Here is a 15226-nt window from a genome sequence, read left to right as displayed (position 1 = left end):
ATGAGATGGTTGGATGGCATCACTGACTCAATGGACATGAGTTTGAGTAGGCTCTGGGAGTTGGTGATGGACAGGGAAGCCTGGGGTGCTGCAGTCCATGGGGTCGCAAAGAGTCAGATGCGACTGAACTGAACTGAACTGAACCAGTATCCTTGTCTGGAGAATCCCATAGACAGAGGAGCCTGCCGGGCTACAGTCCATAGGGTCTCCAAGGAGTCGGACATGACTGAGTGACTGAGCATGCACGCAAGAAGATGAGAACTAGCCCCACCCAGGGCAAGCCACTTAGTGTTTTCATTTATAAAGTAGGGGCAAAAGTGCCTGTCCTGCTTACCTCTCTGGGCTGACTCTGAGGAAGAGTAGGGTAGTGCACACCAGTGTCTTTATAGCTGTGAACCTACACGCCCTGTGAGGCCCCCAGAAGTGGGCAGAGCCGGGAGGTTTGTGTCCTTCCTACCTTTTCCTTGGCCGGCATCGCTGAGCACGTACTCCAGCCTCTCCCGCAGGCGGTCATTGATGAATACAGATTCCTCCAGGCGCTGGCGCAGGTTTTGGATCTCAATAAGATTCTTTTCTAGCAGGTCGGCCCCTGTCACATACCACCAAGACATGGGAGAGGTAGGAAATGAGGAAGGCGGATCCCTCATGGGACCCTCTGTAAGATCCCTGCCCATATCCATACTTCTGTCAACTTCCTCCGCTCACCTCGGCACCTGGGAAGCACCAGGCAACTTTGTTTAAAGCGGTCCTAGGCTTTCAATCCCAAGACAGCCCTCTGCTAGGAACTCCATGAGGCCTCCTCCCAGGGAGAAGTTGAGTATATCTGAGGGAGATGGACACTGGGCTGGTGAACAAGGGTGAGAAGCCACTAAAGTGCTCCAGGGAGGACTGGCCTAACAATGTGAAAGTGTGTCCACCTCCTTTGGTAGAAATCCAGAGGGCATCCCTCTCTACTTCAGACCTCTCTTACCCTACGATCCATGATTGAATAACTTTTAACATTCACCCAGTAAAAGAAACTAAGGCAAATGCATTTGAAATTAGATCAGGCTGTGAATAATGAATGACACTGAATGTTTTCCTTGGGTGAAGAGTGAGGGAAAGAGCCTGGGGAGGTGTCAGGACTTGAAGGAGGAATGAGAGAAGGGAACACTTTCAAGGATGGAAAAAGATGCCCAAAGAGAAGGGTAAAAAGATCAAAAATAGGCTTCACCAGGACATCTTGCTTAGGGCTAGGTTTTTCCTCTGAGAATTTCAAATGTTGTTTTGTTATACTGTCTGCATACTGAAACCAAGCTGCTTCCAAGCAGCTCCTCCACATGGGTGCACCCCTAGCCACCGAGTGCCAGGAGGCCTGGCTCCAAACCCAGTGGCAAAGAATGAGAAGCAGGACTGGCTTATAATTGTATACAAAGTGTGTGTGTGTCTCTCTCTGTATGTGTGTATAGAAATAGTCTTCCATTCTGCAATAACTCTTGATCTAAGAAGACTTACCTTCCCCTTGGAAGTCTGAACTTAGGATTCTAGAATAGTCCAAAAAATCTAGACCTAAAAGGTTATAGCACAGAAAAAAGGGAACACACAAATGTGAGGGAACTCATCCTCCTTATAGAGTGCCTCAGAATGCCCTTGCCTTCCTTTACTCTCCTGCCCAGAGTGAGCCCCTAGGTAGTGGAAATGAGAGAGGCACATAGAAAGGATCAGCACTGAGCTGGGGCTTCATTCTCTGGCTGACCCATGGGATATTGCCCCTTCATCTTCTCACCCCCTTCTGTGAGCCAGGGTCTAACTGAGGAACAAAATACCCTCTGGCCAGGAAAGGAATGTGTCTTTTCTGTCAATGGCTGTATTTCACCAACTGCTCCTTTGTTATTTTACCAGAGGGCTTGGAGTTGGGCCGGTCCAAAGAGGAGGAGGAGGATAGGTTCCCGGATGCATTCATCTTCTGAGGCTTCATCTCTTCCCATGGGTGATTGCTGCCATGATGCCCAGGGTCTGGTGTCTCATTCTGCTCTGTGGTGCCACCCAAAGGATAGAAGGGCTGAGCAGATACAGCTTCTGAGTGGTTGCTGGGCAATGAAGCTGAATCAGCAGGAGTGGCTGGGCTGACATCTGTCCAGAAAGGAATATGAGTGAGAAACAAACGGGGAAGTCAGAAATGAAGTGTTTTAACAATAATTATACTGGGTTTAATAGTATCCTCCGAAAATTCATGTCTACCTGGAACCTAGGACTGTGACCTTATTTGAAAATAGAGTCTCTATACATTTAATTAGTTAAAAGGAGATGATACTGGATTAGGGTGGACCTTAAATCCAACATGACCAACGTCTATATAAGAAGAGGAGAGGAGACGGAGATAGGAGATTCACAGGGGAGAAGACCAGGTGACAATGGGGGCAGGGATTGGAGTGATGCATCTTCAAGGCAAAGGATGCTTCCCACAACCATCAAGTCAGGAAGAGGCAAGAAAGAAGGGAGAATGGCTCTGCCTACTTGATTTCAGACTCCTGGTTTTCAGAACTGAGAGAGAACAAATTCTGTTGTTTTAAAACATCCAGTTTGTGATACTTTGTTACAACAGCCTGAGAAAACTGATACAGCAATCCATGGAATGAAGACTAAGGTGAATGACAGTGATCAGTCAATTGCTTAGTATCAGCTAAGAACTCATTTCCCAAGGACTATCAATTTGATCCCAAGGTTCCTGGCACTCCTGGCCTATGATATCAAGAAGCAGTTGCTAGATACAATGTCTGAGGGTCACAGTGCACACAGAGGAAAAGTACAGGGGCCTCTCTCCTCGTTCCTTCTAAGATCCTCAAATGCTGGAATGATCCCAGAGAGGTACTTCAGAAATGTCTCCTCCAATTGTAGGAATCACTGCCAATCTTAGAAGTCATGAGAGTAAGGACTCTCAAACTGGTCTGTGAACGTGTGATCTTCTCACCCAACAGTCTATGCCCTTGCCACAAAACAGCTGCTAATCCTTCTTGAGCTTGTTCTGTATTGGGACTGTTGGTAGAAGATGAGGAAGGCAAAATAGCCTTCGCTTTTGGCTGATGAGCAGCAAACCTAGACAGAGCAGCCTACTCCTGGTGGCTCCCACTGCTCCTGCCTGAGTTGACTCTGGACACCTTCTGAGGCTGAGGGGGTGTCTGAGGAAGGCAAGTGGTGATTTGCAATCCACCCAGAATGGTTCATGAGAATGTAAAAAGAATTCTTAAGTATAGCTCAGATTGTCTGGCTCCTGTCCAAAGAATGACTGGGGTACAATATTTTTGCATAGGGGATTATAGAACCAAAAAAAAAAAAAAAGTGGTATCATACAGCTCAATGATGCTATGAGAACATTTATATCATGTTCTTTGCTGGTTCACTTTAGACAAAAAACCTGGCTGGGTGACAGGGCCATAAATCAGAGGAAAGTTTAAGAGGCTTCTCCTTTCAAGGATTATTATCAAGGGCCACAGAACAGCCAGGTTTCTTCTCTAAGAAGGGTCAGCTGCTAAGTCACTTCAGTCGTGTCTGACTCTGTGAGACCCCATAGATAGCAGCCCACCAGGCTCCCCCGTCCCTGGGATTCTCCAGGCAAGAACACTGGAGTGGGTTGCCATTTCCTTCTCCAATGCATGAAAGTGAAAAGTGAAAGTGAAGTCGCTCAGTCATGTCCGACCCTCAGCGACCCCATGGACTGCAGCCTACCAGGCTCCTCTGTCCATGGAATTTTCCAGGCAAAAGTACTGGAGTGGGGTGCCATGACCTTAAGCAGGGTCAGAGTGAGGTCTTATTTTCCTCAACCAAGCCAAATTCCTTTAGGGAACTGCTTACTTAAAACAGTATCCTTCCCTGACTTACACAATATCAGATGTAACTAACATTGCTGTGAAATAAAGAGTAAGATAGACTATGTTAAGCCTTTAGTTCAAGGCATAACTTAAGTAGAAACTCAATCAAAATGTGATTCCCAATCTTTTTCCTTTATATTCCCTCCCCAGAAAATCAGCTTACTCTCAGCCAAGGGCATACGAGGTTTCTAGTTGGTCAGCAACAGTGATCAGCATGTTCTTGTCCCATTCTTCCCTTGCCACACAACACGGGAAACATGTATACATCGTACATGGAAAGCAGCAGAGACGAGCCTCCTGGGAGGGGAATTAAGTCTCACAGTGACACTGCCACACACCATTTGTGGTACTAGAAATTTTGGCCCCCAAAGAAGGAGTATTGATAAACCATTGCCTCTCTGAGAAAAATGATGACTTCAGGTGGGAAAAAGAAGGGCTTAGTTTCCTTCAGAAAAGACAGAAATAATAGAAAACAAGGCTGATACTTTCTGAGACTGCCACCCCAGTGGTCACATCTCAAATGTGGCCATTTAACAAGTAGTGGCAGGAATTGCAGGTAAGGAGAAGGTATGTTTGCCCTTTATCTGCTGTCTCTCAGGGAAGTGTTGAAGTGAAACCAAATGCCTCTGGGCAACTGAGTTCAAGGATGCACAACAAATTCCCATCAGCCTCTTGGACAATGTCATGTACATAACAAGGGCAGCCTATTCATTTATAGTGGGCTTCCCTGCTGGTTCAGTGGTAAAGAATCCACCTGCAATGCAGGAGATATAAGAGAGCCGGGTTCAATCCCCGGATGGAGAAGATCCCCTGGAGAAGGAAATGGCATCCCACTCCAGTACTCTCGCCTAGGAAAACCCATGGACAGAGGAGCCTGTTGGGCTAGAATCCATGGGGTCACAAGAGTCGGGCATGACTTAGTGACTAAACCACAACCAAAATAAATTTATAAATTTTGTATATGAAATTTATGTGAATGTGAATGTATGTGAATGTATGTGAAAGTATGTGTATAGAGTCTTGTCTTCTTTGTAGAGGCTAGGCCTTTGTGCTGGGCATAGAGGAAGAAAGAGCAGAATGGGGAAAACACTGGCTCCAGAAGCCTAGACAAAGAGGTGTGCACAGGAGTGACTCCCTCCCAGCTTGGTCCATGACTGCTCAGGCCGCAGTGCAGTGGGCACTCCAAGCTTTAGAGTCAGCCAGGATCATAGTCAATGTTACTCCAAGCTGGACTGCTTCAGTAAGTTCCCTGACCTCACTGAGCCTCAGTGTTCTTAGCTGTGCTGTAAAATCAGGACACCACCACTAATTTAAAAGGATTGCTGTCCTGATTAAATGAGGCAGCATATATATAGTGATCAATAATATGAGCATAATAGATGTTCAATAAATGTGAATTTCTGTCTTCCCTTGACTGCTATACTCAAGAGGAGATATGCTGCTTTGCTTCTCGTGTAAAATGAGAAACAGGAATAGTTCCAGGTCAAAATCCATTATGGCTTATTCATGCCTCATTAGAAAAGACCCTGATGCTGGGAAAGATTGAAGGCAGGAGAAGGGGAAGACAGAGGATGAGATGGTTGGATGGCATCACCAACTCAATGGACATGAGTTTGACCAAGTTTCAGGAGATGTTGAAGAAGAGGGAAGCCTAGCGTGCTACAGATCATGGGGTTGCAAAGAGGTGGACACGACTGAGTGACTGAACAACAAAAACAACAACATGCCTAAAATATCCAGAAAAAATAAAAACAAACAGATATAGCCAGGGACTAAGGATGGTTTCCTGGCCCCTGGTTGTTTACTCTGTATGAGTCAGATGCTTTCCTTAGGAAGGAAAGTAAAGGGAATGCTGAGCAGGAGAAAAATGAAGGCTTGATTTTAAACTTATTCTTAAACCAAAGCTACCCAAGGGCCCTCTTTGAGGAATTCTGGGGAGTGTCATGATGGTGATGGATTCAGTCAGTCCCAGTAACTGATGGTTTAGAGGATATTACAGCTGAATTATTAGAATGATGGGTGGGATCTGTAAATTCACAGATGATAGAGAATATTTAGTGGTGAATAAAAATAGGAAAAAGTAAAAAATATAAATGTAAAAATAAATAAATAATAGGAAAAAATGGGCTTCCCTGGAAGCTCAAATGGTGAAGAATCTGCCTGCAATGCAGGAGACCTGGGTTCAATCCCTGGGTTGGGAAGATCCCCTGGAGAAGGGAATGCCTACATACTCCAGTATTCTTGCCTGGAGAACTCCATGGACAAAGGAGCCTGGTGGGCTACAGTCCATGAGGTTCCAGAGTTGGACCCTACCAAACAACTAACACACACACAAAATAGAAACTGTGGCTCTTTACCCAAAGGAGTTCAGGATCAAAGGTCCAATGTTAATGACATTTGTGTCTGTGGTCTGAAAGGTGACATGACTGTGTTGCAGGTATGAGGGAGCATTTGTCCCCTCCCCTTCCCAACTATGACCCCTCCCCTCAAATCCAGCACCACGTATGTGCCTGAGGGGGGTCTGGTGGCTGATGAAGTGTGGCACTAGGAATGAAGAAAAGCTATCTGACACCCCTGAAGCCTGTGTTCGGCACTGAATCCCTGACCTGTGCTCAATCAGGCATGTCACAGTAGGTCTGCAGCCTGTGGATGCCACGATGCCGCCTCTTGGTCTAGACAAATAAGCAAGCGCCCAGAAACTGGAGGATGTCTGGGTACTTACTGGCCATGTCCACTGCAGGGCGCACTTTCTGCTCATCGAGCAGCAGGTAGGTGCTGCTAGGGGAGTGATGGGCGGTGGACTGGGCGTGGCTGCTGGAGCAGGTCTGGGGCCAAGTCTGTGGCTGGGCATCCTGCTGGGTCTGCAGGACTTCTGTCTTCTTACCCATCTTCTGCTTCTCCCTTAAGATACTAGGAAGTAAGAAAGACAGAGGAAAAGTTAAAGTCACCCAAACATCACAGTTATACTGATCTAAGGGCTTAGAGGAGAGACCCCAGGAGTCAAGGAGGTTGTTCCTTCAGAGAAGAAGCCAAACAATCCATTTATATTGGGGGGTAGAGAGTTGGGAGGCAGGGAGAACAACAGTATCCAGTGCCTTGGCCACAAACATCCTGAGAAAGAGAGAAGACCCGTCAGGCTCTTTAACACTTTGACAAGACACCCAGAGGCCCATGAGAGCTCAACATACCCTGTGACATAATCCATTAAATAGTATTTGTGGTGGCCCATTTAAAACTGCTTCCTGAGGCAATACTCCCCTCTAGGTGTCTTGTAGTTTCCAGACCTCCGTGGCTTCCCTGGTGGCTCAGTTGGGAAAAAATCTGCCTGTGATACGGGAGACCTGGATTTGATTCCTGGGTTGGGGAGATCCCCTGGATGAAGGGAATGGCTACCCACTCCGTTATTCTGGCCTGGAGAATTCCATGGACAGAGGAGCCTGGCGGGCTACAGTCCATGGGATCATAAAGGGCTGGACACAGAGTCAGACACAACTGAGTGACTTCTACTTTCCCTAGTCATACATAATATAAATCTATGTCATACTTATAATATAAATCTTTTTTGTTTGAAAGAAATTTGTAGCCATTCAACATCTGCCAGCACTTGTTGGGTCACTCTTAAAGATTTCAGATATGATCTCACTCCAGGTTTTAAAGATCTAGGGGAGACCAGAGGTGATCCCTGGGAGGATGGGAGACTCCTAAGACTGGAGAGTTAGGCTAAATTACTACATTATTAAATGAGTGAATTAATATGAGCCTTGGAACCAGAAGAATAATAAACTAAAAAAACAGGAAATGAGACCACCTTGTCACTAAGGACACACAATGGTTTGATGGTATAATCAGTTGTTTGGTTTTCATGGGGTGAGAGAGCTGATGCTCTGCTGATCTTCTGGCCCTTGCTCTGGATTCTTGACTAGATTTTATCTTTCATAGCCCCTGAAAATTTGGAGTTACCTGAGTCTCTTCAGCACCTGTTCTCTTTGATTCTTCTTACTTATACAGTCATCTGAAATCCAATTGAGAAGAGGAGCAGTCTTACTTTAAACAGCTCTCATTTACCAAATACAAGCACACACTGGGTTCTTTCTCTGGGGTCAGAGACACATAGCTGCTTGATGCTCAAGTACAGGCTTCTCTGAATTTTTTCGCGAGACACTGGGTTGAGTGTTTAGAGAGCATGTCTGGCAAACTTTCCTGAACCCACCTCAAAGATCATCAGTCATCTCTACTTGCTCTGCTCTGAGTCAGAGTAAAACATTGAAAATGTCTCTTTTCCCACAGATCATGGGGTACTTGTCCAGCTGGCCTCTCGATCACCCTGGCCAGAGCCTCCCAGTCCTGCTATGGGGTGGGTTCCCAGTCCTGTGTCTGTGTGTCCCATCAGTTTTCATGCAGAACCTGTCTCCAGAGAGGTGACAGCCACCCTGTCCCACCTCTGCATCTGCCATCAGAAGCCTGCACAATGGCCTCAAACCAGCTCTTACTATGTGCCCTCAGGTCTCTAGGCAATATTCTGTGTAACTGGCTTCTGAAATAATAAACATCCCCACAAAAGGCACTTATACATAGAGTGCCTAGACCATTCCCAGGGACTTCCCTGGCAGTCCAGTGGTTAAGACTTCACTTTCCAATGCAGGGGGTGTGCGTTTGATCTGTGGTCAGGGAACTAAGATCCCTCATGCTTCATGATCAAAAAACCAAAACATACAAAAAAAACCAGTATTCTAAACAATTCCCAAATCAGCATGATTCGCTTATCATTCTTTTCAAGTGCACTGATTAATATTGTTTATTTGATCCTAAGAACAATCATGCAAGAATTAGGGGCTTGTATTATTTGATCTAAATTTTTTTAGGTGAGGAAACAGATATCAAAATAAATATAAACATGTCCAGAACTAGCAATGAACACATACAAGCTAGAGCAGAAGTCTTTAGATTCCTAGTTTAGGACTCTTTTCATAGCAACCAGCTGCCCCATTCCACCTCTCTTTCTACCAATTAGTTTCAGATACATGCTGTCACCCCCAGTGATACCTCCTGCCATAGCGGCCATACTCCATGAGACACAGAGTAGCTGGTATTCATCATGGCATCCCCAACCCTGTGTGCCTCTCTGTTGCTTCTCACCAGCCAGCCCTGATTCTGCCATGGCCCCAAGATGGTGATTACAGAACAGGACACCAGATTGAAATGTCACTTGTGAATGCGTGTAGGTCTGGGAGTGTGAATGGGGGAGGGACTAAGGGCCCTCCTGAACCCCAGGGCTGGCTTACCTGTGTTGAACCTGCTGGCAAGCCTCTCTGCCAGCTGGCTGCCCTTGGCCAGCTGCTCACGGAAATGCTGTTCCACGTTAGAGTCAATCTTCCTACTGCTGAGGAGTTCTTCAAAGGCCTTCACTGCGTTCTGGACATGTTGGATGAGAAGGGAAGAGACAGCCCTCCCAATCCTTATCTTTTCCCGCAGGTGGGTCAACTCTCGAGCTTGATCCTGGATCAAGGAATATTTCCTAAAGTGGGAAGTGATAAAGGTAGAAAGGGGTGACTGATAGATTATGGTGCTTCAGCAGAAGGTGCTTTGAGAATTTCACCCGTAGAATCCCCACGCGGAACTCTAGCTGGTGTTTAGTGATGGGAATGTGGTAAAGGGAATGAAGGAAGGAAAATAAGAGAGTGTCGCTGGGTAAAAGATTCCTTCTAAGACAATCTTTTCCCTTGCTCCCATACTTCTAAAAATGGTTTTCTTTTCTAGTTCTACTTTATCAATTAATTAATTAATTGGAGTATAATCACTTTACAATGCTGTGATAGTTTCTGATGTACAACAGGGTGAATCAGCTATGTGTATCACATATCCCCTCCCTCTTGAGCCTCCCTCCCACCCTTCTGGGTCATCCCAGAGCACTGAGCTGGGCGGCCTGTGCTGTACAGTAGCTTCCCACTAGCATCCATTTTACATGGTAATGTACATGTCAGTGCTACTCACTCAATTCGTCCCACCCTCTTCTTCCCACTCTGGGTCTACGTGTCTGTTTTCAACATCTGCATCTTTATTCCTGCCCTGAAAATAGGTTTATCTGTACCATTTTTCTAGATTCCATATATGTGTGTTAATATACAATATTTGTTTTTCTGACTTACTTTACTCTGTATGACAGACTCTAGATCCATCCATATCACTAAAAATGACCAAATGTCATTCCTTTATATGGCTGAGCAATATTCTATTGAATATATGTACCACATCTTTATCTATTCATCTGTCAGTGGACATTTAGGCTGCTTCCATGTCTTGGCTATTGTAAACAGTGCTGCAATGAACATTGGGGTACATGTGTCTTTTTGAGCTATGGTTTTCTCAGGGTATATGCCCAGTAGTGGGACTGCTGGGTCATATGGTAGTTTCATTTTTAGTTTCCTAAGGCACCTCCATACTGTTTCTCCATAGTTGTTGTATCAATTTACATTCCCACCAATACCACGAGAAGGTTTTCTTTCCTACACACCCTCTCCAGCATTTATTTTTTGTAGATTTTTTCATGATGGCCACTCTGACCAGTGTGAGGTAATACCTTATTATAGCTTTGATTTACATTTCTCTAATAATTAGCAATGTTTAGCATCTTCTCATGTGTTTGTTGGCAATCTGTATGTCTTCTTTGGATAAACGTCTATTTAGGTATTCTGCCCATTTTTCAATGACATCATTTTCATCTTGGAACTGCCAATTAAAACAAGAGTAAGCTACTACTAAATGCAAATAAAAACTATAATAAGGTATCACCTCACACTGGTCAGAGTGGTCATCATGAAAAAAAGTCTACAAACAGTAAGCTATTACTAGGGGCTTCCCTGGTGGCTCAGACAGTAAATATTCTGCCTGCAATGTGGGAGACCTGGGTTTGATCCCTGGGTTGGGAAGATCCCCTGGAGAAGAGAATGACTACCCACTCCAGTATTCTGGCCTGGAGAATTCCATGGACTATAAAGTCCATGGGGTCACAAAGAGTCGGACATGACTGAGTAGCTTTCACTTTCACTAAGCTACTACTATACATCTGTTAGAATGGTGCCCATAAAGAACACTGATAGTACTAAATGCTGTTGAGGATGTGAAGCCACAGATACTCTCATTTAGAGCTGGTGGGAATGCAAAATGCTATTTATAGCTATCTTTGAAGACAGTTTGACAATTTCTTACAAAATTAAACATATTCCTACATATGACCCAGTAACTGCATCCCTCACTGTTTACCCAAATTAGATGAAAATTTATGTCCACATCAAAATCTGCACACAATGTTTACAGCAGCTTTATTCAAAATTGTGAAAACTTGGGAGCAACCAAGATGTTCCTTAGTAGGTGAACAGATAAATAGACTGTGGTACATCCAGAAAATGGAATATTTTTTGGTTCTTAAATGTGCAAACTATTAAAAGACATGGATGAATCTTAAATGCATATTACTAATTGAAAGAAGCCAGTCTGAAAAAGCTACATAGCATATGGTTGCAACTATATGACATTCTGGAAAAGCCAAAACTGTAGTTACAGTAAAAAGACCAGTGGTTCCCAGGGATTAGAAGGCAGAGAAGGATGAGTAGGTGGAGCACAGAGTACTTTTAGGGCAGTGAACACTCATTCTATATGATACTGTAACGATGGATGCATGTCATTATACTCATGTCAAAACCCATAGAATGTACAAGACCAAGGATGAACCCGAACGTAAACTATTGACTTTGAGTGATAATGATTTTCATCGACTGCAACAAATATCAACAAATACACCACTATGGTACAGGAAGTTGATACTAGAGGAAGAGGCTATGCATGTGCAGGGACAAGGATAGGTAGATGGGGACTCTTTGTACTTTCTGCTCAATTTTGCTCTGACCGTCCTGTTCTGAAAACAAAGTCTATTTTTAAAAAAGAATGATTGTGAGAATATAAAAATTTTAAACGCATTTGACAAAGTGGGTGGAGCTCTGTGAACTGAGAGCCCAGCATTTTGATATTATTTCTGCCAAAGTCCACTGTACAATTGTGAGCAAGCAACTACATCTTTGGGCCTTAGTGTTCTCAGTTCTAAAATAATTCTCAAGTTATTTTAGCTCTAACATTATTTTCTGGGTCAGTGAAATTTAAGTGTTACATATTAACAGAGATTCAATGGAGTATGAACCTTCAAAGCCTGAACCACCTTCAAAGCTGATCCTCAACCACTAAGCAAGTTAGTGATGATTTAGTACTTCAGTAACTGATGCTCACAGGTAATTATATAACAGATTAATTCTATACTAATTGAATGTCTTTGAAAAGTTTTAGGAAAATGGCCATTAAAGACAGACTGACAAATCTAGCGATCAGGCCATTATTTGGCAATTTTGTAAGCTTATCTTTGAAATTGAGCTAATCACACTGTAGTGCATACAGAAATGGAAATATAAGATTGTACTCATGGAAGTTATATAATGTCGTAAACTGATGGCACCTCAACAAAAAATAACTTTAAAAAATTAAGCTTATACAAATTGCTATTCTAGAAACCAGGGATGTGAGCTTCTGAAGAGAATGGAGAAGAGATGGAGGAGCCTCTGTGTAATTCCACCTCTTCAGCACTAATTTGGGTCAACTTTTCACCATCAACACATATGAGGTAATAGGAGATTCTTATGTGCTCCCATCAATGCAGAAAAGAGACACCACTCACATGACTGGAAGGGCTCCATGAAATCTCAAGTATCCATGAGATCATATATTTGGTGTATATATGTATTGTTAGGCTTCCCTGGTGGCTCAGTGGTAAAGAAACTGCCTACCAATGCAGGAGATGCAAAAGATTCAGGTTTGATCCCTGGGTCGGGAAGATCCCCTGGAGAAGGAAATGGCAACCCACCCCAGTATTCTTGCCCGGGAAATCCCATGGACAGAAGAGCCTGGCAGGCTACAGTCCAAGGGGTCGCAGAAGAGTCAGACACAACTTGGCGACTAAACAACAACAACATGCATTGTTAATTAGGATAAAACCAAATTTTTCTGAATAATATAAAGTAATTAAAATAAAAATACTATAGACTTTTCTCTAAAGAATTTCCAGGCTGGTCTTAAGAGAAAGTCCTACAGTTAAGGTACATAGCTTGAATATAGACCCTGAAAGCTGCTATAACAGTCTCTGAAACAGAGAGTCTCTTACTCGCTGTAGGACATAGAGGAAAATCTGGCTTTCTCAGGCTGAGTCTTCTGCTCTTTCACTCTCCTCTCAGAAGGTCCCTTCTTCTCCAAGGGCTGATGCATCCCAGGCTTCAGTTGGAGCATTTTCTCACAAAGAAACCTCTTGCTGCCTCCTTCAAAAGGAAAAAGAGAAGAAATGCATCTGGGTATCCACAATGACTAGCCTCTCCTCCACATCTCCCTAGAGGAATCAAAACAAAATAATGGTTTAAAAAGGTTGGATTATAAGAAGGGTCCCCCAGGAGCATAAAAATCACAAGAGCAGAAGCTACAAGGAAGTAAAACAATGAAACCTACAATGTGCTCCCTTGAAGAGTTCTTTATCAGCCATGAGAACCATGGTGATCCACTGGGATTGAGAAAAGATACAGCAAGCAGGAGTAGATGCTGCTATAAGGAAGAAGAGGAGGGTTCAGAGAAATATTAGCATTAAAAACAAGCAAACAATGAAGTAAACACATGAAAACAAGTGGGCTTTAAACTGGGCTAGAGGAAGAGTATTTTTGATTCATACAGTTGAGACACAGTTCCTTGGGAGTGTCCCCTCAGAAACCAGAAAGCCTTTCTATCATCCCTAACTTCTGACAACTATGTGGGCAGAAACAAAGTTTGAGATGTCAGAGTTCAAATCTATTTTGAGTAACTGGGACTCAACAATTGCACCATGATAAGAGTATCTGGTGGCAAATTGTAATCATACATAGAATGTGGAGGTAGCTACAAAACCCCAGGAAGCCTTGCCTCCTGATGGCCTGCTACACTCAACACAAGGCTGTTTCTCTCTGGATATCTCTATCAATAAAGACCACTTCTCTCACTAGCCAGTTTTAATATCTGTGTATTCTTTTGCTGATACTACCAACCAATCACTCTTGCCTCATAGCTCAGTTGGTAAAGAATCTGCTTGCAATGCAGGAGACCCTGATTCGATTCCAGGGTTGGGAAATTCCACAAGCCATGTGGTGTGGCCTAAATAAATAAATAATAATAAAAAAAAACGCCAAACAATAATATTTTCTCAATACCTTTTATTTTCTTGAAGATAGGTTCAATGAAAACAACTCTTGCGGCTTTTCTTAAATGAGTTTTTTAAGACTTCTAGTGATTCTTACCATTTCTGTTTGGGAACTCTCCAGATTTTGCTTTTTAATATTCTTCTAAGAACATAGTAATCAAAAGCTGGAGTTTATGTTCTGACTAATAAATTCAGCATAATAATTTTTCATTAATCACAATCTTTTTATTCCATAATTATTAATATATCCCAAAGCAAAGCAATGTTGGGTTTCTTTCCCTTGAAGTAGGGATACATGCAGAGGGTTTCATTTAACAAGAAGTCAATTTTAACTTTCCAAACTACCACTCTCACCCAACTTTGCTATCTACAGAAGATTGTTTTTGCTTTTAAAAAAAAATCTGTATAAACATTATACTACTAATGTCTGTTTTCAATTGAATTCTGGATCTACAAGTTACTTTCCACTTTATCATGGCCCTTAAAATATTTTATCTCCTTTAATATAATTAATGGATACTTTATGTTGGTGCTGATTTTAAAAATCTAACATATGTATTTATTCTTTCACTTAGGTCTTAATAGAGTTGCCTGGGCTGCCAAAAAGCCTATTGAAAATGCCCCTTGACAGAACCCAGTAAGATCTAGGCCATAGCAATTTGACTTGAGATGGTACAAACCAGGCTGGTACAGGTGTATGGTAATGTACAATGTGCTGCTTTTCATTAGGAATCGCCAATATTCTAGCACCAACATTAGAGGGTATTCAATGTCAAAGTACATTAAAAGATAAGAAATTCTCATGGTCCTCACTTCAACAGTTTAATTTACTCATCAGAAAGGAGAGTCATAGCTATGAAACAGAAAGTGGTGTTAAACTTTTTTAACACCACAGGCTAACACCACCTAGCATCTGTGTGACAGTGGTTCATTATAAACAACCTTGTTACTATTTTCTTTTTGGGGTGGGCAGTACTTTTCTGTTTTTAAATTGATGTATAGTTGGCCACCTGATGCAAAGAGCAGACTCATTGGAAAAGACCTTGATGCTGGGAAAGACCAATGACAAAAGGAGATGTGTGTTAGTCACTCAGGTCATGACTCACTCTTTGCAACCCTGTCA

General features: G+C 43.1%; 1 protein-coding gene across 8 annotated transcripts in view; it reads right to left on the bottom strand.

The window, feature by feature from the left end:
- LOC788142 (phosphodiesterase 4D interacting protein-like) overlaps positions 1–15226 on the bottom strand; it is a 64066-nt gene that overhangs the window by 1744 nt on the left and 47096 nt on the right. For 4 of the 8 annotated variants that reach the window (XM_010803059.4, XM_059884936.1, XM_005203958.4 and 1 more), the window contains exons 2-7: positions 13051–13201; positions 9131–9363; positions 7809–7860; positions 6571–6758; positions 1879–2112; positions 458–589 (exon numbers count right to left, since the gene is read on the bottom strand). In XM_010803059.4, coding sequence (XP_010801361.1) covers positions 458–589; positions 1879–2112; positions 6571–6758; positions 7809–7860; positions 9131–9363; positions 13051–13172 — 961 coding nt within the window. In that variant the 5' untranslated portion in view covers positions 13173–13201. 8 annotated transcript variants of the gene reach the window in all.

The sequence above is a fragment of the Bos taurus genome, chromosome 3, assembly GCF_002263795.3.
Source record: "Bos taurus isolate L1 Dominette 01449 registration number 42190680 breed Hereford chromosome 3, ARS-UCD2.0, whole genome shotgun sequence".
Classification (NCBI taxonomy): Eukaryota; Metazoa; Chordata; class Mammalia; order Artiodactyla; family Bovidae; genus Bos; species Bos taurus.
Note: the sequence above shows the minus strand (reverse complement) of the source record. Positions and strands in the feature narration are given on the sequence as shown.